We start from the raw sequence: 23,889 nt of genomic DNA, 5'->3' as shown, positions 1-23,889 counted from the left end.
TTTTCACACTGAGATGGTTTCGCAGAAGATGAGTTTACTTACCAGGCAGAGACTGACGTGCAAGGATCATGGCGGGACTGGCCATGACGCTAGCGGCAGTGGTGGCAAAAAATACGCAAGTAGCTGTAAGACGCATCCCGTAGAGCAAGTTTGAGGATACGACTGGACTGTTGGGCCATAGACGTTGAGCCGTCGGTTAAATAGGACGCTATCCGCGTACCCGCAGTACGAGCTATACAAAGCTGTCGTCAGTCAGCGAGCACTGTGACTATATCGCTGCATGCGTAATTCACACAGATCAGCGACGTAGGTGGATTCAACAGCCATTTCACAGCATATTGGAATGCAGGACGTGCAATAGCTGACAGAGGGTGCATAATCCTCGGCGCATTATCATGCATCTCCACCACGATATGCACAAGATCATCCAACCTTCGGGAAAGACGACCCGTGAGCAACCCCGTGGTAAGATCATATAGCAATGTTGGGGTTACCCCAGACCGCAGTGCATAAGTGGCTGATGGAAGCCAGGTTCCATGATTCTTGAACCCCTATTTGCCAAGAATTTGACCCAGTGGGACGAGCTGTTGCGCTTGGAGTGCACACGATCAAATGCCGGTGAGGTGTCCAGTCGAAGCAGATGGTTTGCAATCCTGAGTTCCCAGGAGAGCGTGCGTTTTGAACACCAATGTACCAATAGAGATTCGAGAACACCAGGGATGGGGCAGTTGAGGGTCACTTCAGTGTAGCCGAGAAGGTTGTAACGAAATCGACGAGGGGCGAGATGGGGCATGCGACGTGGGTTCAGCTCTCGTCCAGGGGAAGAGCCGTGGTATCAGATGTGGGATGAGAAGCGTTGGTGACTTGAGCCTTGAGACCTTTTCACATAGCAGGAATTGAGCGCTTCGCCTGCGGGGATCCTGAGTCTCCAGGTCAAGGGAGGTGAAATTCAAAAACCAGCGCGCATCTCGCGAGGCGAAATGCTTGAGCGCTTCTATACATTACGCTCGCATCGCTGCTCGACCGGTACCCGATGCGAGTGCTCACAATATATGTTAACGATCTACGACTGATACGAGACTCGACTATGCATATAATAGAGTATTTCCAAGAGATTGACATCGAGCGTTGAGCAGGAAAGAATCCATGCACTTCCCATGCGCGAGCATGGTGACGTAGGTGACGTCTCGCGCCTTCGTCGTGTCCGATGTACGTGATTGATTTCAACGACTCCGGTGCACGAAGATGCATCGCAGCCATCGGCTTGTTTCAATTCGCTCCTCGACGTCATGCGTGCTTGCCAAGCAAACCCTCGAACCAATTTCTGATTCACTGAGTAGCTCTAGCATTGGTGTTTCACAGTTCGAGGTGTATACTGCGATCGTGTCGCACGCGAACCGAGTCCTTGCTTGTCGACATATTGGTGCGCGGTTCCCAGATGGGATCAACATCCGGCCCGTCGAGATCGCCGGCGCCGTCCCAGCCCCAACACCAAACTGTGCACTTGTTAGGAGGGTGTGTGCGTTTCCAAAGAGAAAAAGTTGCTCACCATATGGTGGTCCTGGTACAAAGTCGATCGGCACAGTCTCTTCCTCAGTGAACAAACGGTCATGTGGGCCAAACCAAGAACGATCTTGCGGGTCCGTGCGGGGATTTTCGGGTAAACCACCTAAGCGAGCGTAGCCGCGAATGGCGGAAAGGTTTCGGCGTGGAGGGTGAATAATCTCGTAAACTTTCTGTGTTTGTTTAGTGAGTATATGCGAGCGGGGGTGGAGGGATGACGTACCCGATCGTATGCAAGTTTCACTCTCGGTACCATCATAATACGCCCATAACCCGCATCCCAGTAGTCGTTGCATATGAGCGAACATTCGGAAGCTGAACATTCGCCCTCCGTGATGCGAGCCATGCGGAAGCGAACATGTGGGGGGCTGTAGAACGGCGCTGGGTCGAGGATGGCGATGCCGTTCCAGCAGCTCTGCACCTGTATCGGTAAATGCCTCTGGAACAAATCTGACGAATCTGGGTGGTGGAAGACGCTCTCGAACGGCGCGTTCTCAAGGGCAGTTCCGTTGATGTCGCGTGCGACCCAGTTGTCGTAGAAGACAGGCGCACCGATCTCGTCGTGGTACATGTAATCCGCAGCGCAGGTGATGCCGGCGTTGTTCCGTCGTGATTGCCAAATGAGTTCGAGAAGGTCGTCGACGCAGGGGAGAATGTCGTTCATGAAGATGATGGTGTCAAAGTATTCGCCCTGCTCGTCACGAAGCTCGTGTAGGGGTCCAAAGGCGGCGTTGCGGACTTCAGCGAGGTACTCAATACGATGATTGAACGCGCCTCGAGTTCGACGGGAGGTGCGGATGACAACGCGCATGCCCACCGAGCTGGTGAGCGCGTCGAAGATGCGGAGGAGGGCCTTGGTCTGATCGGTTGATCCGTTCTCATAGATGGACACAAACACGTTCGGGTATCCAAGCACGGAGGCGACGCGGAAGAGGGTAGCAAAGAGGTCGGGGATTACATCGAATGAGTTATAGAGGTTGATGGCGAAGAAGTACTTGTGGCCGCCTGCCTGCAAATCGCGTTTTCGGTGCTCGGCGTGGAGGTCTTCGTCGTCTGCCAGGGACCCGGAGCCAAAGTTGAACCATGAACGCGACGATGAAGGCGATTGGTGGCCTATCAGCGGCGCGTAGCGGTCACGGACTTGGTCGCGATAGAGTGGTCGGGCCGAACGCGTGCACTCCTTCGTGTAGTGCGGACTCAGAGTTGACAACAATTCGAGAACCCTCAGCCGTTTCTCCAACGTCGGAAGAGCGATTCTGTTGCGCGAGCTCAGCTTGGTCGAAGACGACATGGAGCCGTGTGAGCCCCGCCAGGCGGGAGTCGAGGGTTTCGTCGAGTACGAGAAGAGGCGGGAGACCACTGCTCCGAGGATGACGCCGATGAGGATGGCGAGGGGCGTCGGGATGCGTCGAGCGACGGCGACGGCGTGCGCGACGCTGCCATGGTGGTAGTGACGGGCCATGTCGCTGTGCAATACGTCGGCCAGCGAGCGGATGGACGACGGCGGTCTGGCCGAGAACGGACGGTGGCGCTGCCCGCACAAAGTCCTGTCCACAAGCGGCAAGGTGGCCAAGCCAGATGGGGGAAGCGCGCCCCCGACGCATCCCCGCTCTTTCCAGCTCACCGTCGAGCCCCCCGTCGCTCCTTATCGCCTCCTCCACGTCGCCCACGGCTCCGGCGCCATGCAGCGTCGCAAAGCCAACGCGTACATCGCCTCGCCCGTCGCGACTCCCGGCAGTCCTACGGAGGAAAAGCCGCTTTCGCGCTGGAACCAAAAGTCACTCGGCGTGACGAACAGGATATGGCTTATTCTGGCCTCGTTCCTTGCTATCGTCGCCTTCACGCGCTACATAACCCCCGAGAACACCGTTGTGCAGGGCAATCGCCACGTCGTGATCGCCAGCAACCTGAAGCCAAAGAACTACCTGAACACCACTAGGGCAGCCGAGGGCACCGTGCCCTTCGACTTTTGCCCCGTGTTTGGACCGGGCGACGACCTTGCTCAGAAGTACGGCAGCCTACAACTCTCGCGGACCAGGCTACATCTAGGCAGCAATGCCCGCGTGCAGCGCGTCATCCACAAGGCTCTGCTTGGTTTGCCCGTCACGATTAGCGTCGTTGGTGGATCAGGTTCGTTCGCTGGCGTTCATGTGCCGGCCTTGACTAAAATATCCACTCTAGTATCTGCATGCCACGGTGCTGGAGATGACCCTCTGTCCCCAGACTGCTACCCCTCCCGTTTCTTCCACTGGTGGAACAACGTGTTCCCCCACTCTGCATCCGAAATCACCAACGGAGCCATGCGCCGCATCAACTCCGCCTACTTCGGATTCTGCGCCGCCCACCATATACCAGACATCACTGATCTCGTCATCGTCGAGCTCGACTCGGACGACGACGACGACTCCATTGACAACTTCGAGTTGCTCGTGCGAAGTCTGCTCCTCAGAAAGGAACAGCCCGCCGTCATCGTCCTTGGCCACTTTTCTCCTCAGGTCCAGGAAACGTATGGGTTCGCGGGACCGGAGCATTGGCACTCGATCGTAGCGCAGTTCTACGACGTCCCACACATCTCCACCAAGCCCCTCATTTATCCCGACTACATAGCAGATCCTTCCAGCACGTCCCACCTCTACGTGGATCCGGTTCTGGCGTCGCCTGCAGGCCATGAGTACCTTGCTGACGTGCTCATCTCCTACATGCAATCCCAGGTCTGCGCCGCGTACAACGCCGCACTGGGCAAGAACCAAGACGCGCTGCCGCTGCTTGCTGCAGATAGCGTCAACGTCCGCCAGCCGACGGATGCGCGCGGTCTCTTTGGCGGAGTTGGGCAACGGAAAGGCGCTGGTGCCGCGCAAGACGGCGAAGGTGCCCCTGTTTCCGAAGAGGACGAGAACGCGCCGGATAACAAGGGCAACGCGCTCGCTATGAACGCGCTCACCGCCCACATGCTGATCCCGCCGTCGCGCATCAACACGCGCCCTGCTGAGCTTTCCGGGGCTACCGGACGGACATTCGAAGAGATTGCACCGTTCTGCGCGAGTGCCAATGACCTCGTTAATCCGCTGCCGCCGTCGATCTTTGCCGGAACTGGGTGGACATCTGCACACCCACCCCTAGGGTCGACGGGCGACTGGAGAGTCAGCGCTCATTATTGGGTTAGTACGTTACCAACGAGTCAGTTGAGAATCCCGATCCAAGTGCGTTCCTCGATTTCTATCGTATCCCTTGCCTAGGACTGACACCCATGCGCAGGTTGGCAATGGAGACATCGGTATCTACTTCCTCAGAGAAACTCAAGCTGCCGTAGGGGACGGTAGTGCGGTCGAGTGTTGGGTCGACGACAACGTTCCCGGGCGAAGGACCATCCGGAATGTGGGACCCGTTGGAGAGGCGACACCGACGTACGTACACACTGACTTCATGCGTTCCCTCATCTCAGCCGTTCAATACCAGGTTAACGTTCATCGATCACTACGTCGCACGAGGACCACATTACGTTGAATGCGTGCTTATGGGCGAGGAGGGCCAGAGTGTCCCGCCGTTCAGAATCATGGGCATATTTGCGAACTGATCGCTTCCTTGTTGCCGTTGCTCGTCAGCAATCGTCTCTGTCGCAAGAAAGGACAGTGGGTAACCGATGCTCTCACGTCTTGTTTGCCGTAGCGCTATTTTGCGGGTTGGACTGTGTACATACAATATGTAGAGTATCATTGTGGTAGTCACCTAACTTAGAGGCATTCGCGGAATCTACGCAGGATTCCGTGCATAACTTCGACTATCCTAGGAACATCTCAAACTTCGAAACCTGCATGTTTCGCTCGCGTACAAAACTACCCACAAAAGCTACATGCGTACTATAATAGCAGGCGTTCACCATACGCTAAATGCGGCAACTCCTACTGAAAATCGATAAAGTCGGTCAGACAATACACCGGGACTTCGTCAGCGTTGGTGGTCACACTCTTGAAGAGGCCTGGAGAGGGGGAACCGGCATGCTCGTGTAACACTCCGGCCTCTACAAAACAGGAAGCCATCGATTTATCGAGGCCAAAGGGATCCCTCGATTTTGGGGTGTCCTTCCACTTCTCGGCAACGGTAAGGCCGGTCTTCGAGTTACCGCCCCAGCGATAGTAACCTGCTTGGTTCAATTGCGCAGTAGTCCATCGAGGACCATTTAGATCGGTAGATGTGGACCATGAGAGGATATCATCATATACAAATGGATGGATGGTATCTTTGATACCAGGTCGGTAGAATGGCGCTCCGGATCCGCTCAGAACGATAAGCTGGGCGCCCTTGTGGGCGCCATTCGCGTCGTCGTTGAGAACGTCTTGGCAAATCGCGAATCCGATTTTCAAGTTGACGGCACCTTTGCCGGCGTATTGCGTGGTGACGACGGTGTCCTGGCGGTCTGTTGCAATCCCATCGGCATTCTCCTTCCCTTTCATCCAGTAATCGAAAAGCGAGTTGCGTATGTTTCCCGTGGAACCAAGGACGGGTGATACGAAGCCGTCGACATCACTAGGCTTAAACTTCGTCACCACCTGGGAGCGGTAGTTCGGAGAAAGGATGGTGGTGTAACTCGCGAATTTCAAGTCACCTTCGACGGGAATCTCGAGACGTGAGAACTCGTCGAAGTAGGCACAGCAAGTGAAAGTGAACAAGATGCGGCGCGCAGAGAATGGAGCCTCGTCCAGTCGCCTCTGGGCTTCCGCAACAATCTTGGAGGCGAGAGAAAAAGGGATGGCGTTTGATCCACTCCACTTGGTGCGTTTCTCGTTTGAGTCATGATAGCCGTTCAGGGCAAGTTCGGGTGTGGAGACGATGTACAGGACATCCGGATGGTCCTTATCGTCGTCCAAGACTTGCACCAGGGCGTTGAACGCGTTCTTCACCCAGTTCATCGCGGCAGGAAGTGCATGGTTGGTCACCTGGAGAGCACTCTGCGATAAGTGTGCTTTGGCTGCACTGACAGCCTTCGCGTCGCGAGCAGGAATTGCCAGCAGGGTCTTGAGGGCCCGCGCAGCAGCGAAATCGACACGCTGACCATCCTCGAGGAGGATAGGATGATGAACAACGTCTTTAGAGTCCTGGATTTCTCCGTCGACAATAATATCTGCCGGAGGCAGTAGCACGGCGCGGAACTGTTCGACGATGTTTGCATGGCGAGGTTGCGTAGCTATGGGCCACACTCAATTCAGTTACAGAAAATTGACGTTATATAATGATACGAACCTGTAGACATGTTGAAGTTAACGGGCTAGGATTATTTGTTCAGGACAACTGCCAAGAGGTGTTCATCAGTTGGATTTCATATCGTCGGTCGATTGGCTTACCGGTATGAAGACTCCGAAAGGTGATTGCTGTAGGCACTCCTCGTTGAAGCCCAGCCTTATACTTACGAATGGCCCGGCCATTTGGGCCGTCTGAGAGTTGCTTGCACAACGTTTGACGTTCCGAGTTTCAAGTTGAATACAGTGTAAAACGCAACCTTCATAGTTGTGGCGGCGTTCCTCCCATCGGTCTCCATATGCCCGCGTTTTCTCGATCATATATAGAGCGACAGCAGCTGGTTTTTTGCGGGTTGAGCAAAGTCGAAGACGCACGGCGAACACGTCACGTAAAGCTTTGGTAAAGCATCGGCTGGAGACGAGACCTACACCGCGATCATGCCATTGAACGGATCCGGAGTAGGAGAACGAAGTCGTTGCTTTCATAAAGACGAAGCCCAGTGGTGAAACCGTTCGACGTGCGTGGCTGCTCTGCTGTGGATTGACACGCGGGTGAAACTATGCGCCTTACCTCCATCCGGTATCATCGTTGCCCTTTAGTTGGGTCCGTTAACCGGTATCAACCGTTGCCACTCCCTGATAGGGTGTCGTAAAAACATGGACACTGGGAGGATTGAACTCCCGACCTCATGCAAGCTCGCTCAATGCGAAGCATGCGCGCTACCACTGTGCCAAGTGCCCTCATATGACACGTCTTTTTTTAAATAAAGATAAATCCTCTTTTTTATTATGGCTGTTCGGCTGCCCCACTGATAAGCTCATCCCATTTCCAAAAAGCGAACTCAAGCTCTTCGTGTTCGGCGCCAGCCCTTTTCTCGTAGCTGACCGCGCCATGCTCTGTCGATTGCATCGAAAAGACTGTTCGACTCACCATGAACGATCTCCTTGGCGTTCACCTTCGTGATGCGGATTTTCCAAGTCATCCATCGTGTTTTTTCCCGCAGCGCTGGCTTAATGCTTCTCTGACTCTCAGATGCTTGCCATCAGGACCGTGCGCTTCCATCTTGCCTGGCTCCCTGAGCCCTTGCCTTTGGGTACTGCATCCTTCGCCGGCGAACAAACTATGCCATAGCTTCCAGACATTGGATCACGGTGTCCGTGAAGGCGCCTCCTATGCTGTCCTACAAGTGTGGCCGGTCTGCGCCCCGAAATGCCCCATGGCAATGCTTCTGGCGCTGCCATGTCACCCGAACGACTGCATCGTATGCTGGCAATCATGGCCCGCCGGGCGGTGATAGCAGTCCCATCTAGGATCTACATAAGCAACACCTCTCGAGTGTAATATGGACTTTCCAGGGCAGCCTCACTTCACCGAACCGCATATACGTAGGACAGGTCGAATTGCACATCCTTCCGACATGGGCCGTACATTTCTCTTGTGTCTTCCTGTTCGACTCGGGGCGGCCCTTATTACCGGACTCCAAACAGCTTGGAGCGCCTTCGCGGCTGTGATCCTTACTGTCATCACCGTTCAGCAGAAGTCCGTTCATCTCCGCGATCTTTAATAGAGACATTCCTGATCATCGTCGCACAGAGATAGTCTGACGACCAGATGGAGGATTGCTGGTGGTCTCACTGCCGGCGTCTACGGCGTCATCGCCTTGGTTTCCCTCTTCGGGTATGAGGCGTGCCTGAATGCCCGAGACCGCCGCTTGTTCACACACAGGATGACGCAGATTTGTCGGCGCATGCATCAAGAAGCTTTCCTTCGTAAAGACTTACGCGCGTATGTTGGCGGTCGAGCTCGCGCTTCAGGTCGCCACCGTGGTGTTCTTCCTCGTCACGGTCTTGACGGAGAGCAAGGCGAAGTTCATCGCGGAATGTAATGCGGAGCGCGTCCAGATCGAGGGAACGGATTGCAACAAGGAGGGCGCCGCACTGGCCACGACCACGGGGAAGATTGAGCTCGTGGTGCTCACCGCCATACCCATCTGTTTGCAGCTGTGTCAGCACTAATGCATTCTTCTGCCTGCTTCATGCTCATGTGATGGTTCAGATGCATGGGCCGTGGTTCGTCGGTTCCAAATCGATCTCCAAGAAGAGAGGGAAGATGCCGTGGGCGTCGTCTTCCCCAGTCGTACGTCGGGAGACGACTATGGCAGTTCTGGTTACAAGTACGACCCGACCCCTTCAGGCTCTCGCCCAAGCTCCGAGGGCATGATCAACGCAGATTATGCGTATTCAGATGTGAAGAGGTCTGACCATCTTTCCGTCTGAAGGGCCTTCGATCTGGTACCGTCGCCAGTTTTTGTTCTCTTCCGACCATTGATATTGCTATGATACGTATTGCTGTCTCAAGGGCCGGCTCAGCCGTAGTGAAACCGGACATTGTTTATACTTAGCGGGCAGTTCTGGTGACGTCCCCGTAATGAAGATGTCTGATCATCTGATAATTTCGCGGCTCACGAGCATCATCTGGGATAAGGACAGGAAGATAGTCGTGTTTGATGTTCAAATTTTCGTGATAATGATACACGCATTACAATAGTTGAGGGGGTACATGCAAGCAGAGGCATTATACAACATCTCCATAGTACAAGGAGGCCATTGTCACAGCATCGTAGCAATGTGTGCGGAAGTTTTCTTCCAGGCCTTTCGTCGCATTTCGTCTGTTCGGGTGGTGGTACGGATCGTAAGCGCGTATTTAATCGTTCGGCCGATATGTACAAGTCGTTTGGCCCGATCGTTCGTGAAGGTGACGGAGTCGTGAAGCGTTTAGAACGCGAGAGTGATGTCGTGGATCTTGAGGAGATAATCGGCGGCGAGGCCGACCCAGACAATCCAGCCGAGTTGGCCGTTGCGGTTGAAGTTGACTGCATGTGATGATCAGCATGACGAGCACGGAAGTCGGGTAAGAAATCATCACTGACTCCAGCAGCTCTCCGGGTTGTCGAGGTCAACTGTAGCGAACTGCCAGATGAGGTGCGCCACCGTCCCACCAACCGTGATGGCGAAGTAGGGCATGCCTTGCTCGTTAAGAACGCCGGCATAAGCCAGCGTTGCCGCAAAGCCGCAAGCGCAGAGGATCAAGAGGGGGCGAATCCACGTGCCGAACAGAAGGGCAGTGGATCGGACGCCAACCTTCACGTCATCCTTCATGTCCTGGCAGGCATAAATCGTGTCTACGGAAGTGTCAGCTCCCCGCCCCACACATGACCGAATGACATATGTCTCACCATACAACATTGTCCAGCTGAGGTCGCGGCGTGAGTGGATTAGCTAAAATGACGCTGACTCTGCGAAAGACGTTACTCACCACCAACCTCCGGCGACCATGACAGCCATCAGACGGTAGTCCATAGTGTCAGAGACCGTCGCCCAAGCCGCCACCAGACCAAAGTTCATGGTGAAGCCGAGCCATGCCTGCGGCCAGTACGTCACGCGCTTCAGTAGCGGGTAGATGCAGCTCAACGGGAGAAGTTGGATCACGGCTGCGCAGAAGCTATGATATTTGAACGGTGATTAGGTTTAACTTTGGCTAGGACAAAAGGGCGGGAACACCCACGCGAGCGGCGGGAGAAGGCTGAAGAAGAGGACCCCGAAAGCGAGCTGCGAAATGCCCCAGATCGTCGCGGCGCGGACGGAGATGCGTCCGGAAGGAAGCGGTCTGACTCTAGTGCGTTCTGTTGTGAAGAATGTGCGTCAGTCTAAAAATAATCCCGACGTGAGAGCGGACATGAGAGCTCACCAACGCCGGCGTCGAACTCGCGGTCAAAGATGTCGTTGATCGTGCAGGCAGCACCACGTATGATGAACGCAGACACTAGGCAGCGCAGGAGCTCCAGAGCGTAGGTAGTCTCTGACAGACCCGTACGGTAGGCGGCCAAGGTCAAGCCCCAAACAAAGGGCCAGAAGAAAAGCTTGGTGCCGGTAGGCTGCAAGGCGACGATCAATCTCCAAGGAGGGGTGTCTGTAACAGGGGGCATACCTTGTCGAGGCGAATGAGCTCGAGGTAGGGTCGTACACGCTCGGGGAAGTAATACAGGGGCCATTTCACTGGAATGGCGAGCCTGCTTGCCTCAGCATCATGAAGGAGCGGGGTCTGCTCGTGCTTGTTGGACATCTTTGAAAGGAGGAGGGGCGAAGGTGAAGGACCACGACGGAAGAAAATATGCTCAAGTCGTGGGGATCTGGGAGCATGTTTATGTCCCCCTTTTATCCGTGCTCGCGAGAGGGGTAGTGGTCCAGCCACCCGATGCACGTCCGCGGATGGCCGGAGCTCTGGCCGCGTCCCGGGATGTCAGCATCGAGCTGCGAATTTACGACGGGAAAGAGATGTTGTCTCTAGGCTGATCGCCTCTGATGGCATGCGCCTCCAGGAACGCGAGAAGACAAGGGATGGGTACCTTCTAAGGCAATTAAGAGCGAGGCCCCCAGGACCGGACCCGATTTCTCGGGGACTTGGCTCACATTCCGAACGTGATCGACGATCTGATCTGCTGCGATTCTGACTAGCAGACAGATAAGATTGCCACAGGCGCATGACATATGTCGTTCAAGCCTCAGGCGGAACACGTTGCAAGACACGCTGCAGGCTAACGTCTGGGAGGTGAGTGGCAGAAAGGATGAGCAGGGATGCAAGGTGGATAAGAAACTTCTCTGGTATTCCTGGGTGGAGGGGGGCGGGGTTCTGGTCCGTTTTCCGCCGGTGAGTGTGTTGCCGTCGAAGGGATCAATGACGCGCAGGCCGTGGCGACCATCCCATACTGCCTTAATGGGCATGAACTGTGGGCGGTTGTGAGGGCGAATACACACGTTAGCCCCCGCTGCCGGCACGCTAGGCTGCGCTAGGGCGCTCTGGTCGCACAAGTACTCTCTAGAAGCCGGTGGGCGGCGGCGAGGGCTGAGCCGTTCCTTGGGATAAGAATTAACTTAGTAACCGCGTTAGGCACAACCGACGCGTGACGGATTGGGTGACAGGCGTCACATCGCGGTGGTGTGATGCGTCAGGACTCCCACGATCGAGATACGGACGGGCGGAGAAGGGGGTGCAGCCGTTGGCGAGTTGCCGAGTTGCACTAACACTTGTTGAGACATGGGCGAGTGCAGTCAAGTCCGGCGTAGAAAACCCTCCGGGTCGTGCGCGCCATCGACGCCCTCCCCGACCCCTTCGCCATGTTCGCCTCTCTCCCCCACACCCAGGCGCTCGCCAGCAGCTTCCGCCTCCCGCCCCAGTATCGCCACCAGCCCGGCGCCGCCGTCCTCACCGTACCGGAGCTCTACGACTGGCACCTCGATCACAACCCCGACCACACCCTGTTTCTCTACGACGACCCCGCGCGGGATGATCCTCCGCACGTCCGAACCATCTCCATGCACGACGCGGTGCGAGCGATGCACAAGGCCGCGTTTCTCGTCTCTGAACTCGTCGCGGATCCCCGCGGCCCTCCCGACGCGTCGAGCGGACCCAAACCGGTCATTGCCGTGCTCGCCGCCACAGGTCAGTCTCTCCTCGCTCTCGGGGGAACCGTTTCACCGTTGACGTCCGTCCGTCCGCCACAGACACCGTCACGTACTGTACGATCAGTGTTCTCCATCTTCTCGGGCCGCCCCGCTCACCCATGTGGTATCACAGTTTGCACCTTCGTAGGCGTCCTCATGACGGGCCACGCGATCTTTCCGGTGTCGCCCCGAAACTCGCCCGTCGCGATCGCTCACCTGCTTCGCAAGACGGGCGTGACGCACTTGCTCATTGGCAGGGAGCCCGCGTTTCAGAGTCTGGTAACTACCCGCGTGTGGCTTTGCGAGCTCTTGTCACCGCCAGCTCATGATTGCCCTCACAGGCGGACGCATCTCTGCGTGCCCTGAATGATGGATCCGCGTGCGATGATCAGAATCCTGCGATGCCCAGGGTCTCGCATGTCCCCATCTTTGAGGACCTGTTCCCAACCGAACGCATTTCGGAGGCCTCGAGCGACACCACAAGCGACTCCGGCTATTCGAGCGTTGACATCGAGAATGCGCAGTACCGACGCTTCCCCATTCCACGGCTGGACCTGGACCGACCGGCGTTTATCCTTCACTCCTCCGGTACGCGATACATTTCCTTTGCGCACGTCCTTTCTCCTTGTGCTTCGTGGTCCCTCACGCGCCCTGTGGCGTCATATGGCGACCCGTCGCGAGTGGGAACCGCCGGTGCTGCGTAAAGAACGCCACTCTTTCTCCTTCCCGTATCCCTGGAAGCCGGTGTCTATCCAGTTTTGCTATGGCATTAGAACTTCTCATCCGGTCGCTGACGCTACGATTGATTCTGGTGTGCAGGATCCACAGCGTTCCCGAAGCCGGTGACCTACTCGCATCAAGGACTGCTTGAGCTATCAGTTATTCCATGTGGGTCTTTCGCTCCTCGTCATTCACCGTGCACTTCTCGTCCTGCCTCCGAGCGAGCCAGAACTCTCCGCTTTGATACGCGAGTGCACACCTCGCCTCATCCTCTCTTCTACTATATTGCCGCAGGCAAGCGCTGATCATCGTCGTCAGTCTACGGAGATGCGGACCTCACGGACCTCATCATGGGATGTCACTCTATGCCCCTTTCGCACGGTATGGGGATGTTGCAAATTGCCATCGCGGTGAGTGTTTGATCCCGCCTTTCGTGTCATTATGTGGGATCGCGATCCCCTCGCATCCATAAGCGCTTCTTCCGTGGGTAAACCGCGGGTACCCATAGAACCGACCTGCGGAACCTTCTGCAGTGATGGCCTGTCTCTCTTTGGCAATGTTTCCCCGCGCTCATACTTCCGTGATGGCCGGAAATATAGGCATCATGTGGCGTGCGCATGTCGGTGTTCAAGCCTGCGTCGCCTGCAACGATCCCCAACCCTATCAATGTTTGGGAGGGCACCGTCGCGAGTAATACCGAGGTCGTCTGCTGCGTGCCGGCGTTCATCGAAGTAAGACATACCTATCACTTGCGCACAGAACGGGGTCGATTCATTTCCGCACAGGCATGGGCTCGAGACCCTCAGAAGGTGGAATACATGAAGAAGATGAAGGGCGTGGTGGGCTCGTTTTCAACACGCGCATCGCCCCTTTTTGTTCACCCTACTTCTGTAGATGTACGGCGGTGGGCCCCTCAACAAGGAAGTCGGCGATTACCTCGCCGCAGAAGGTGTCACAGTGCTGGCCAACTACGGAAGGTATGGTTGTTCCTCAACACCCGACATAAATTTGTCTTATCCCGTGTTGATGATTATCAGCACGGAGTGCGGGGTCCTGAGCCGTTTTATCCCCAGTGCGTAATCTTTGTGCATGGTCATATCCGGAATTTTACTTACGATGCCGCACGTAGATTCTCTCGGGAAGGACTGGGAGTATTTCGCCTTGTCTGCTCACACGCGCCCGCATTTCGAGTCTTATGCGGATGGCGTCGTACAATTAATACTCACCGCAAGTGTCCCTCCCTGCCAGCAATGACGATCGCTAAACCGTACCTCTATTTAGTCACACGAGACTCATCACCCTCGAGTCGTGAACACCCAGGTGGATTCGCGTGATGCGTTCGATACGAATGACCTGCTCATACGGCACCCTGATCCTACCAAATCCGGATTATTCAAAGTATTTGGAAGAGCCGACGATCAGATCATGTTGTCGACCGGAGAAAAGGTAATGTTTTCTCGATCACATCCGCCACCTGTTTTGCTAATTGGGCAACAATAGACTAACCCAGGCCCTCTGGGTAGGTGCCCGTTTTCGGCTCTGCGGAACATCATTGATCGAACTATTCGATAGAGAGTATTCTAAACCAGGATCCCCATATTCAGGCTGCTGTCATGTTTGGTCGTGGTCAATTCCAGAACGGGGTCATCGTCGACCCAAGGAAAGAATATGCGTTCGATCCACTCGACAAGCGTTTGCTGGACGATTTCCGCAGCACGATTTGGTGATTTGTGCCTCTGTTTAGGCTTGACATAAGCTGATTGGATCGAAAGGCCAACCGTCGAGCGCATGAATGCGTTTGCCCCACAACATTCCAGGCTGTTCAAGGAGGTTAGTTCGTCTCCGCCCTGTGCTAGCACGTACTGAATCCGACTCATAGATGGTTCTCGTTGCGTCACCTTCCAAGCCGTTCACATATACTGGGAAAGGCACCCCTCGGCGACCGGCCATTATAGCTGCCTATGAAGATGAAATCAAGGCATTATACTCCAGTGCACAGGCCTCCATGTCGGCAGCAGCGCCGACGCCAAACCTCCGAACCAACCAGGACATTCACTCGTTCGTCCGCCAGGTGGTCTCGTCCGTTCTCGGACAAGTCGTGGAGGACGATGCCGATATCTTCCAGCACGGTTGTGACAGGTACCAACTTTTCACCCACATGTGCGATACGTGACCTGATAATTCTTCAGCCTTCAGGCAACATGGATCCGGGGGGCATTGTGTCGCGGCCTCCGTCAGACCTCGGACGCCTATGCGAGTCGAGTCTCTACAACTGCGGTGTTTGAGAACCCGTCCATCGCCAAGCTCTCCTCCTTGGTTTACGCGATCTTTCACGACCTGCCTCTCGGCACGGATCCCACCTCGGCGAGAGTGCGAGCAATGCACGAGATGGTCCAGAAGTACTCCGCATCCTTCCCTAAGCGACCGATAGAGCGCCCCGTTTCTCCAGCAAAACTACGGGGTCTCAAGAAGGTTTCTAGTGCTATCAGGAAGTTTCGTCGGAGCTCGGTGGGGCTCTCCGCTGACCAATTCCCAACGGGCGATGTGGTGCTGCTGACCGGGAGCACTGGCGGTTTAGGATGCAACATCCTCCACCATCTGCTTGGCTCCAAGAAAGTGTCGCGCGTCTATGCCCTGAATCGCAAATCGCATTCTCGTGGGTCCGCGCCGAGTGCAGACAGTCTCCTGGATAGGCAACGCGCCGCACTCGCCAATCAGGGTCTGGACGAGAAGCTGGCCTCCTCGCCACGTTGCATCCTCGTGGAGGCGGACCTGACAGCAGCACCGGGCTTCGGGATCCCGCATGAACTCTACGATGAGGTCAGTCGAGCGCGATTCCGCTAAGTTTGCACTGCTTGTTCAACTAAGCAACAAATTCGCAGATGAGATGCACGATTACGCATATCGTACATAATGGTGCGATATCAGCTGATAAGATCTTTGACCATCCGTGCTGATGAGATTCATCGGCAGCTTGGGCCGTCAACTTCAATCTCCCGCTAAGCTCGTTCGAGCCTAACGTTCTTGCAATGCGGACACTGATTGATATCGCGTTGTCGTCACCACGTCCTGAACCGCCTCGGCTTATCTTCGTTAGCTCCGTTGGAGTGATTCGTAGTAAGTCTAACCACCTTCGTCGCTCTTCTTCCGCGACTAAGTGTACCTGCCTACAGACCCTGACGCAGGGGACCTGGTACCTGAAAGGCCCGTGGACAACGCCATGCTGGCCGTTGGTGCCGGGTACAGCGAGAGCAAGTACGTAGCAGAGCAAGTCTTGGCTGCTGCTGCTCGTGACACCGCTCTTCGCCCTGTCATCGTGCGTGCCGGTCAGCTGAGCAATGGCCCATCCGGATATTGGAATGAACGTGAATGGTTCCCTGCCCTTGTCAAGTCTAGTCTCGCGTTACGATGCTTGCCTGATGTTCAAGGAGTGCGTACACATGCCATTCCCCGTATGGTGAAATTGCTAACCATTTACGCTCTAGCATGTATCATGGGTCCCACTGGCTGCGGCGGCGGAAACGCTCGTCGAGATGCGCAACGCTTCTCAACCCGTCCTACACCTCGCACATCCTCGCCCCGTAACTTGGTCGGCGCTCCTCAAGCCGATCGCCGAGGATTTGGCTGTGCCCATTGTACCCTACCGTGACTGGTTGGGTCGGCTAAAAGCTCATGCTGTCGACGATCATGCTACCGGCGATCATCGCACCGCAGACAAGACCGCAGCCCATCCAGCTGTTCAACTCCTGCAATTCTTCCAGGAAGCCGCAGCGACGCCCGACCGCGAGCCTCTCGGAGTCCCTCGACTGGACACCTCCGAGGCCGTCCAGGTGTCATCGTCGTTGAAGAAGCTTGCACCGCTGAAACCACAGGACGCACGTTTGTGGATGAAGTCTTGGCGCGAACGAGGCTTCCTTCCGGCCTCCACCGAGGCGCCCACAGGGAAGAAGAGAAAGCTTTGAATCTCCTGCGACGTATCACGCCACTTCTTGTTTATTTATTCGCAGCATTTCGGCGCGGAAGGGATGACTTCCAATGGATCTCATGACTGCATGTAGACATTTTATATTAGTTCACTAGATGTACCAATACACAATCGAGAACGAATCCATACAATCCGAGCATTATCCAAAGTACTCGTCGACTAGCGCCTTCTTCCGGAGGTTGAGGAGTATCTCCTCCATCTGTTCCCGGGACGGCAGCTTCGGAGGCATGAGCTCATCGGGGGAGAGGAACGATATGTATGCAGCGGCCGCACGGGCGTGCGCAGCTGCTGCGACGTCAGCGGCAACGGTATCGCCTGCCTGTGGTGGTTCTGTGTCGGTTTTCGCGCGTTTGTCGGAGTCCGCGGTGGTCATGTCAACGTCGCCATCTTCGTCCGGCGCTTTACGTTTTGTTTCCGTTGATAAGGGCGGCGAACCGTCGGTTGGTGACACCACCGACGGAGCTTCTGGTCGCGGAAGCTTGGGTATTGGCTCATCTGAAGGCAAGCCAAGTACAGTGCGCAGGTTATTGTACGCGTCCTCCCACTCTGAGAGGTCGTCGGTCAGTGGTCAGAAACGTAGCGAACGGATTACGAGCGCACCTTCTTCCTCTGCGACCCGTTCGAACTCCAGTAGAGTTCCATCGGTCTCGTCCAGATCTCCGTAGTAAGCAGGGCCTTGGTTCAAAAACTTTTTATAGAAGTTGAAGGCAAGGTTTTCCTCCTCTTCATCTTTCTTCTTGCTCTCAAACAGCTCCTTCACACCAGGAAGTTCTTTGGCGCGACCGAAGTATCTTGAAACTCTAGTCAAAGAGGCTGCCAGCTAGTCATAAATGGGGGTGACGTACTTGTATCCTTTCGTCCCTGGTACCTCCCTTCCGTCGTCATCCAACATGGCGACATTTCTCCTATAGTTGGCACCTCCAAGCGCAACGATTTGGTTCTCCCAATGCCTTTTCTCTCTGAGAAGCTTGTTGATCTCGTCATTGAGATCTCGCACTTCGTAGTCGGAAAGACCGGCTTTGTAAAGCGAGTCAGTAAGAGCGGTTAAGGATCGCGGCTCTCTGTCATACCGTCCTGTATCTTTGACACTTTCCGACTGATCTCCCGGAGAATCTCTCCTCGCCACCGCTCACATTCCCGAAGACTTTTGCAGGCGCTGGCCATCTTCGGTCTTCTGTCTGCGCGGGTGCCCAAACCCAGCTCAGCCGCTTGGGCTTCGCGGAAGCGATACAGCATAGATTGCGCTTTTTCCTCATTACGAGCCTACAGGAGCAAGTCAGGAAGGGTACAGTACCAATGGTAGTGCGAACATACCATCGTGAACTATGCGTAACCGAGAGGACAAGAGAAACCAGGATGACCGGTATTGACCCCAGAGCTTTCGCGTCTCAGCCAACGCATCGCCACCGGAGGGTGCACTCTGCCCACCGCATCGACCTCGCATATATCTCGCCTGTGCCAACTCGATCCTTTACTCGCGCTTATCAGAGCCATTCATTACGGAGCGCGCCGATGCTTCCGTTATTTATTCGTAACATATAGCTGCCTTACGTTGACCCTGACCGATAGGCCAACACCCAGGTCACCGTGAACGACATTTGCATGCAACGCCTTTCTCACCGAGATCCCAGTTACTGGTCAACACCGGACCTATCGTTAGCCATTCCCGAATCGCATTCAAACGATACTCACAACGACTGCGATGCACCATAAGGTCCCGGTTGGTCCACATGGAGCGACATATGCATGTATTTTACGATACCGACATTCTCGGCGACGAGTGATAGACGGCGATCCGCTGATTATCCGCTTGTAGAGCATTCCGTATTCAGTATACCATGCGAACGCACGTAGCGGCTTTGTATACGCCAGGTAGAGCGCGCAGATGGCTTCTGCCTCATTGGACTCCGTCTTGCTCGTATGCTACATGAGGCGCTATCGGGATTGCATTTGCGATATGGTGAGACTCTATACGCTCGTACACGCAAGGCAGCGTGGCTCGCGCCCTCGTACTTGGTCCCATATGGGATCGTGTCTACGCATAACTTGGCACTGGCAGGATGCGGTACTTCCTACTCTCCATCGCTCCAGTACGATGACGAAATGGGATGCTTATAACCTCAAACCTCCGAGGTATTGGCCAAACGGGTATCTTGCCGAATAGAAAACAGTCGAAGACGTCGTTGCTGTAATTGTGATGTAGACGGTAGTAGCCCATCGCGGTGCTCGTGCATGTGGCCTGTCGAATCCTTGTACCTCGCCCCCATGCGCGTTCGGGCGGGTTTGACGTAAAACTGTATGCGGAAGCTATGTGACGCGTGCTGAAGGAATCAAAGGGGTGAGCGTTCCCCGAGATGTCAGGCGGTAAGCTGGGTAGGGCGTGGTATATCTCACGGTTTCAAGCTTTGCCTCACGCCTTTCTGCCCGCTTTCTTCGGTAATACGGCACGTTCGTGCTTCCTTGGCAGTATAAGAAGAGCGGCTGCTGCTGCATTAATTGCGTACAATACCGTTGGACGGAGGGCAAAGTCATGCCCCCCAGTCAAGAGGACTTGCTGGAAGAGCAGATCCACTTCGCTAATATTGTAGAGACCTTCAAGCAATATGGCCCCTATGCGGTAAGAAGGCCCTCACAATTATATGCGGAGTTAACTTCGCAATCCAGCTAGCCGCAAACAACAAGAGACGAAAGGACTTCTTCACGCTTCCCCGGCGAGATCGAGACATCCTCGAGGAATTGGGGTACAGAACCAAAATAAACGAGGTCAGCTTCGCTGCGGTGATATATCAATCCAATCCTTTGTGATACAGCTGAGACAGGTAGACGAAGCAATACTGAAAAATGCTGAATTTTTGAGCATGATCGTGGCCGACCCCGAGATTTTTGGTTCTATGGACGAAGACGATGTGACCGATGAAGAAGATCTATCGATAGATGTCCCAGGTCTTTCCCCCCTTTCCATGTTTATTGTGTCAAAGATGACCGATGATAGATATAGATCGGGCGGATGCACAGCGGCATGAGCCAGGTCATTCGCACTCGCATTCGCACTCTCATGGCGCAACGCCACCTGGGAGAATCGCGCAAGACGCGCATACTCATAGCGACACCAGCGTAACACACCCCACAATCCTGCCGTCTGGACGTCCGAGTTTGTTCTCGGATGCACCACCTGCTCATGATCACGGCCAAGTTCGTCCCTTTTAATTGAAACAATATCTTGTGTTTAACTCGTTTAACGACGCACTCGCAGACGCACTCGGATGTCGCTATCCAGACACGGAGCCGTAGGCCAAGGTATAGACCGACTGAATTCGACATGGATAAACTGCGTAGCACGATCAAGCAGTTTGTCAGAGACTGGACGACGGAGGTAAGAATACCCTTCTCAGTCGCGTCTTTGTGCTGTTATACCGTCCTCCCCTGTAGGGCGAAGTGGAGAGGGAGGCTTGCTATAAGCCCATGACCGACGCATTGCTAGCGCATTTCGGGGACATCCCGACCGAGGAGCGGTTGGTACATATGAATATGAATGAATGCTACGATCTGAAGCATATTTGTTGCAACATTCAGAAGGAACTTTCGAGTTCTCGTACCTGGAGCCGGTCTAGGTCGGCTGGCTTGGGACGTTGCTCGGTTAGGTTAGTGTGTAGTTGCATTGAACGGCTCTCGTACAATATCTCACAATGCTACAGGTTTCGCCTGCCAAGGCAATGAGTTTTCGCATTATATGTTGCTGTCTTCGTATTTCATATTGAATAGGTGCGAGCATCATAAAAAACTTGTTCTGACTTGCAGCATGTACGGTGAAAACCTAACAACTACGCTCGCCATTCGACTCCGCAGGACAACGTCTGTGGACGCGCACACCATCTACCCTTACGTCCATTCCTTCTCCAACGTCACCGATCGCGCTTCCTTACTTCGCTCTGTGTCCATACCGGATGTCCTTCCGAGTGCACTGCCTGAAGGAAGTGATTTCAGCCTGGTAGCGGGTGCGCGTTTTTTCTCCATTCAGCTTGTTATTTCTTGAACATCACGAAGGCGACTTCGAGGAGGTATATGGTCCGGACAATCCAGATGAGTCCAATGAAGGAAAATGGGATGCAATCCTTACCTGCTTTTTCATTGATACAGTGAGTAATTCAACGTTCTCAATGTACCGTGTGCATGTTATATGCGGAAAAAACACAGGCGAAAAATATCGTGAATTATCTGCGGGTTATGCATCACATTCTCGCACCTGGTGGAATATGGATCAATATCGGTGAGACCATTGATGCGACGGGTCCATAATTTCGCTGAAGTACTCACTCAGGTCCCTTGTTGTGGCATTGGGAGAACAATACGACGAACGATCCTTCGGTAGAGCTCGATCTCGAGGAAGTAAAGCTCCTAGCTCGTAAACTCGGATTCAAACTCGCCGTGAGTATAATTAACTACTTGCGCACAAGTTTCCTATACTTACGATTGGATACGTTTTTGCTCCTTTCCAACGGAATTTGAATCGCCATGCCTGACCAGAATGAACGCACCATCAAGACGACGTATACGAGCGACGCAAATAGCATGCTTGGATATGTATATGAAACTGCGTTCTGGACTGCCACGAAGGAAGTATGAATGTGTGTTCATATCCCAGTCATCTATATACCGTGCAATGGAACGACTCGAGCTATGACACCTAACAATTATCAATGATAAGTACTACATGGGGACTACATGGGGCGTGTACATTGACTTTGGATGCGAAGTCTGTGCACATCAGGTGCTCTGCAAGCTCCGTCTTGTGGGATGATATGCGTGAGGCCCATTAAATTGAGGGGTCATTACTTCTTTTGATAACTTAGCCTCGAACACACGCAATCAGGTTGTAGGCGCTTCAGATACGGTTGTAAGGAATAATCAGTGAACTCTCGAGATCCAACTGCGGGCGCGAGCTTCGCGGAGTCTTGAAATTGCTGAAGGTGTGATGAGTGGCTGTGCTCTCCCCATTTCTCGCCTCGACGCCCGGACCGTCTTCATATCGACTATGGCCAAAACTGCGAGTGCTAAAACAGAGCGTGCTACGAGAACCATCACGAAACCGAAGACGTTGAGCTCTTCACTTGGTGCTCCGTCGCAGCATACGCAAGGAAGTCGCAAAGGAAAACGTGCTTGGAGGAAAAATGTCGATCTACAAGATGTGGAAGAGGCACTAGAGGGTTTACGCGCCGAGGAGAGGATAACAGGGTAGGCCGAAAAATGATATGTTGGCGCTGTGCGCTTGATGTACCCGCGACAGGTCCACTTTACAGTCGAAGACCAATCAGGAGCTTTTCCAAGTAGACGTGAAGGGAGACGACGCAGGTAGAGGTTTTCGTTTTCTGCAGTATCCTAGTCTGACAGGTTATGGGCTCTAGTGCGCAAGGCCCTGCCACGGTTCTCAACAAAGGCTCTTATGTCGGCCCAACTCCTTGCTCAACGATCCGCCGTCCCGGCAGTCACCTCGCGCACTTTTACTACGCCGTCAGACAGCAAGAAGAGGAAGCTTAGCCATGAAGAGAAGGCGAGGTTACTTAGGACAGCGAAGAAGTTACGGAAGGGTCCCCTGAACAGCTATGTCGACCCTACCGAGCTTGGGGCGGGAAGCGCGACGATAGATGTCAGCGAGGCAGTGAAGAACAGCGGAGGGTACAACGTCTGGGAGACGAAGGAGGAGTCGAACGATGTTGAGGAGGAAATCCCTCGTCCATCCTCGAATGCCAAACCGAAGGTATATACCTTGCGTTCGTTAGTGTAATCAGCTGAACCCGTCTTCAGGCGCCTCCCCCGACCGTGCACACTCATCCGAGACGTGTTATAGAGCTGCCAGCCATTGCGGAGCCTCACCAAGGGGTGTCATACAACCCTGCACTTACCGCGCACCAAGAGCTGCTCCGAAAAGCGCACGAAATCGAGGAGCGTCGGCAGCAAGAGGCGCAGAAGAACGAAGAGTGGAACGCGCGGCTACAAAAGATCCGGAACCTTAATGCGGAGGTGCAGGAAGGTGTTCCGGCTGGTATGACGGTGGAAGACGTGGAGGCGAACGACGATCAGAGCGAGGAGGACACTACAGAGGTTCCGGCGCCGAAGAAAGTGCCCGCAAGGAAGACTAAGAAAGACCGGGCGAGGGCTGCCAAGTTGCGCGAAGAGGTATGTACATCCTGAACCGTATCACAATGCAAAATCGACTTTTCCCCTTTAGAAACGTGCTCTCGCAGAGAAGACAGCGAAGAAGCGGCTCCTTGCGTCGATCACTATGGCGCGGTCCTTAAGAGCATCCGTTGACAGCACACGCTCTGCGAGCCAGCAAGCACGCGAGCAGAGAGAGAAGGCGAGGCAAGAGAGGTTAAGGCGTGGACTCGCGGGACACAAAGTCGGCAAGCACGTCGTGAGAGAAGGCGAGGTGGAAGTGCAGCTCGGGGAAGAACTCAGCGAGAGCTTCAGGGCGCTCAAGGTCCATTTATCCCTGGCTATTCCGATTTCCCGTCACTGACCACCTCTTTCGTCCTACCAGCCGGAGGGAAATCTCTTCCGCGACCGCTTCCTCAGCCTCCAGCATCGCGGGCTAGTAGAGCCCACCGCGCAACAAAAGTACGTTCGCAGACTGTATCATTATGACGGATGATCTGACATACTCTGTACGCGCAGCGGAAAGAAACGTGTGGCGAAGACCAAGGAGTACGAGAAGCATCCATATAAACGATTCGACCGGGAAAATTAGATTCACCATTTCCTCCGATTTTTTACCTGCCCCATATGTGTAACCGGCTTTCGCGGACATGCCGCTTGCATCAATCGAAATATTTTGATAAGGGTGAATTGCGAGATAAGGTTACGAGCGAGATTAATAATAACCGATCT

General features: G+C 54.5%; 8 protein-coding genes and 1 non-coding gene across 9 annotated transcripts; 5 read left to right on the top strand and 4 right to left on the bottom strand.

Moving 5' to 3' along the window:
* Window positions 1–937: 937 nt before the first annotated feature.
* On the bottom strand, window positions 938–3,077 carry PUNSTDRAFT_81191 (capsular associated protein). Its single transcript, XM_007379524.1, has 3 exons — window positions 1,787–3,077; window positions 1,550–1,736; window positions 938–1,496 (listed from the first exon to the last, which is right to left on the bottom strand). Exons 1-3 carry the CDS (start codon window positions 3,023–3,025, stop codon window positions 1,357–1,359), a joined length of 1,566 nt encoding a protein of 521 aa, XP_007379586.1. The 5' UTR covers window positions 3,026–3,077; the 3' UTR covers window positions 938–1,356.
* A 108-nt stretch (window positions 3,078–3,185) lies between these two features.
* Window positions 3,186–5,342, top strand: PUNSTDRAFT_96689 (uncharacterized protein). Its single transcript, XM_007379523.1, has 4 exons — window positions 3,186–3,693; window positions 3,745–4,763; window positions 4,819–4,967; window positions 5,020–5,342. Exons 1-4 carry the CDS (start codon window positions 3,246–3,248, stop codon window positions 5,135–5,137), a joined length of 1,734 nt encoding a protein of 577 aa, XP_007379585.1. The 5' UTR covers window positions 3,186–3,245; the 3' UTR covers window positions 5,138–5,342.
* Window positions 5,343–5,462: 120 nt separating this feature from the next.
* Window positions 5,463–6,983, bottom strand: PUNSTDRAFT_41806 (uncharacterized protein; the record flags this gene model as incomplete). Its single annotated transcript, XM_007379522.1, has 3 exons — window positions 5,463–6,745; window positions 6,802–6,826; window positions 6,969–6,983. 3 exons carry the CDS (start codon window positions 6,981–6,983, stop codon window positions 5,463–5,465), a joined length of 1,323 nt encoding a protein of 440 aa, XP_007379584.1.
* A 472-nt stretch (window positions 6,984–7,455) lies between these two features.
* On the bottom strand, window positions 7,456–7,538 carry PUNSTDRAFT_t7. The gene has a single exon. It is a non-coding gene; the product is annotated as a tRNA-Ala (tRNA).
* A 677-nt stretch (window positions 7,539–8,215) lies between these two features.
* Window positions 8,216–9,074, top strand: PUNSTDRAFT_41805 (uncharacterized protein; the record flags this gene model as incomplete). The annotated part of the gene is made up of 4 exons (XM_007379521.1): window positions 8,216–8,337; window positions 8,392–8,475; window positions 8,534–8,802; window positions 8,854–9,074. 4 exons carry the CDS (start codon window positions 8,216–8,218, stop codon window positions 9,072–9,074), a joined length of 696 nt encoding a protein of 231 aa, XP_007379583.1.
* A 220-nt stretch (window positions 9,075–9,294) lies between these two features.
* On the bottom strand, window positions 9,295–10,920 carry PUNSTDRAFT_118087 (4-hydroxybenzoate polyprenyl transferase; the record flags this gene model as incomplete). Its single annotated transcript, XM_007379520.1, has 7 exons — window positions 9,295–9,670; window positions 9,728–9,979; window positions 10,034–10,050; window positions 10,114–10,299; window positions 10,363–10,480; window positions 10,546–10,732; window positions 10,786–10,920. The coding sequence occupies 7 exons, from the start codon at window positions 10,918–10,920 to the stop codon at window positions 9,573–9,575; spliced, it is 993 nt and encodes a 330-aa protein (XP_007379582.1). The 3' UTR covers window positions 9,295–9,572.
* Window positions 10,921–11,972: 1,052 nt separating this feature from the next.
* PUNSTDRAFT_96684 (acetyl-CoA synthetase-like protein) lies at window positions 11,973–18,334 on the top strand (the record flags this gene model as incomplete). Its single annotated transcript, XM_007379519.1, has 25 exons — window positions 11,973–12,297; window positions 12,433–12,578; window positions 12,734–12,887; window positions 13,119–13,187; window positions 13,338–13,429; window positions 13,619–13,750; window positions 13,805–13,858; window positions 13,914–13,996; window positions 14,057–14,091; window positions 14,149–14,252; window positions 14,301–14,465; window positions 14,520–14,538; window positions 14,592–14,742; window positions 14,792–14,849; window positions 14,899–15,158; window positions 15,209–15,458; window positions 15,513–15,839; window positions 15,902–15,935; window positions 15,993–16,136; window positions 16,193–16,449; window positions 16,505–17,550; window positions 17,605–17,795; window positions 17,850–18,021; window positions 18,075–18,267; window positions 18,319–18,334. 21 exons carry the CDS (start codon window positions 11,973–11,975, stop codon window positions 16,979–16,981), a joined length of 3,336 nt encoding a protein of 1,111 aa, XP_007379581.1. The 3' UTR covers window positions 16,982–17,550; window positions 17,605–17,795; window positions 17,850–18,021; window positions 18,075–18,267; window positions 18,319–18,334.
* Window positions 18,335–19,534: 1,200 nt separating this feature from the next.
* Window positions 19,535–21,627, top strand: PUNSTDRAFT_110705 (N2227-domain-containing protein; the record flags this gene model as incomplete). Its single annotated transcript, XM_007379518.1, has 13 exons — window positions 19,535–19,621; window positions 19,669–19,767; window positions 19,824–19,947; window positions 20,003–20,064; window positions 20,282–20,377; window positions 20,434–20,516; window positions 20,578–20,645; window positions 20,700–20,766; window positions 20,851–20,999; window positions 21,049–21,140; window positions 21,199–21,271; window positions 21,323–21,429; window positions 21,529–21,627. 13 exons carry the CDS (start codon window positions 19,535–19,537, stop codon window positions 21,625–21,627), a joined length of 1,206 nt encoding a protein of 401 aa, XP_007379580.1.
* Window positions 21,628–22,023: 396 nt separating this feature from the next.
* On the top strand, window positions 22,024–23,843 carry PUNSTDRAFT_81173 (P60-like protein). Its single transcript, XM_007379517.1, has 7 exons — window positions 22,024–22,236; window positions 22,289–22,353; window positions 22,407–22,759; window positions 22,807–23,178; window positions 23,231–23,482; window positions 23,543–23,619; window positions 23,677–23,843. The coding sequence occupies exons 1-7, from the start codon at window positions 22,037–22,039 to the stop codon at window positions 23,747–23,749; spliced, it is 1,392 nt and encodes a 463-aa protein (XP_007379579.1). The 5' UTR covers window positions 22,024–22,036; the 3' UTR covers window positions 23,750–23,843.
* The last annotated feature ends 46 nt before the right edge of the window (window positions 23,844–23,889 follow it).

Source organism: Punctularia strigosozonata, assembly GCF_000264995.1.
Source record: "Punctularia strigosozonata HHB-11173 SS5 unplaced genomic scaffold PUNSTscaffold_1, whole genome shotgun sequence".
Taxonomy (NCBI): Eukaryota; Fungi; Basidiomycota; class Agaricomycetes; order Corticiales; family Punctulariaceae; genus Punctularia; species Punctularia strigosozonata.
Note: the sequence above shows the minus strand (reverse complement) of the source record. Positions and strands in the feature narration are given on the sequence as shown.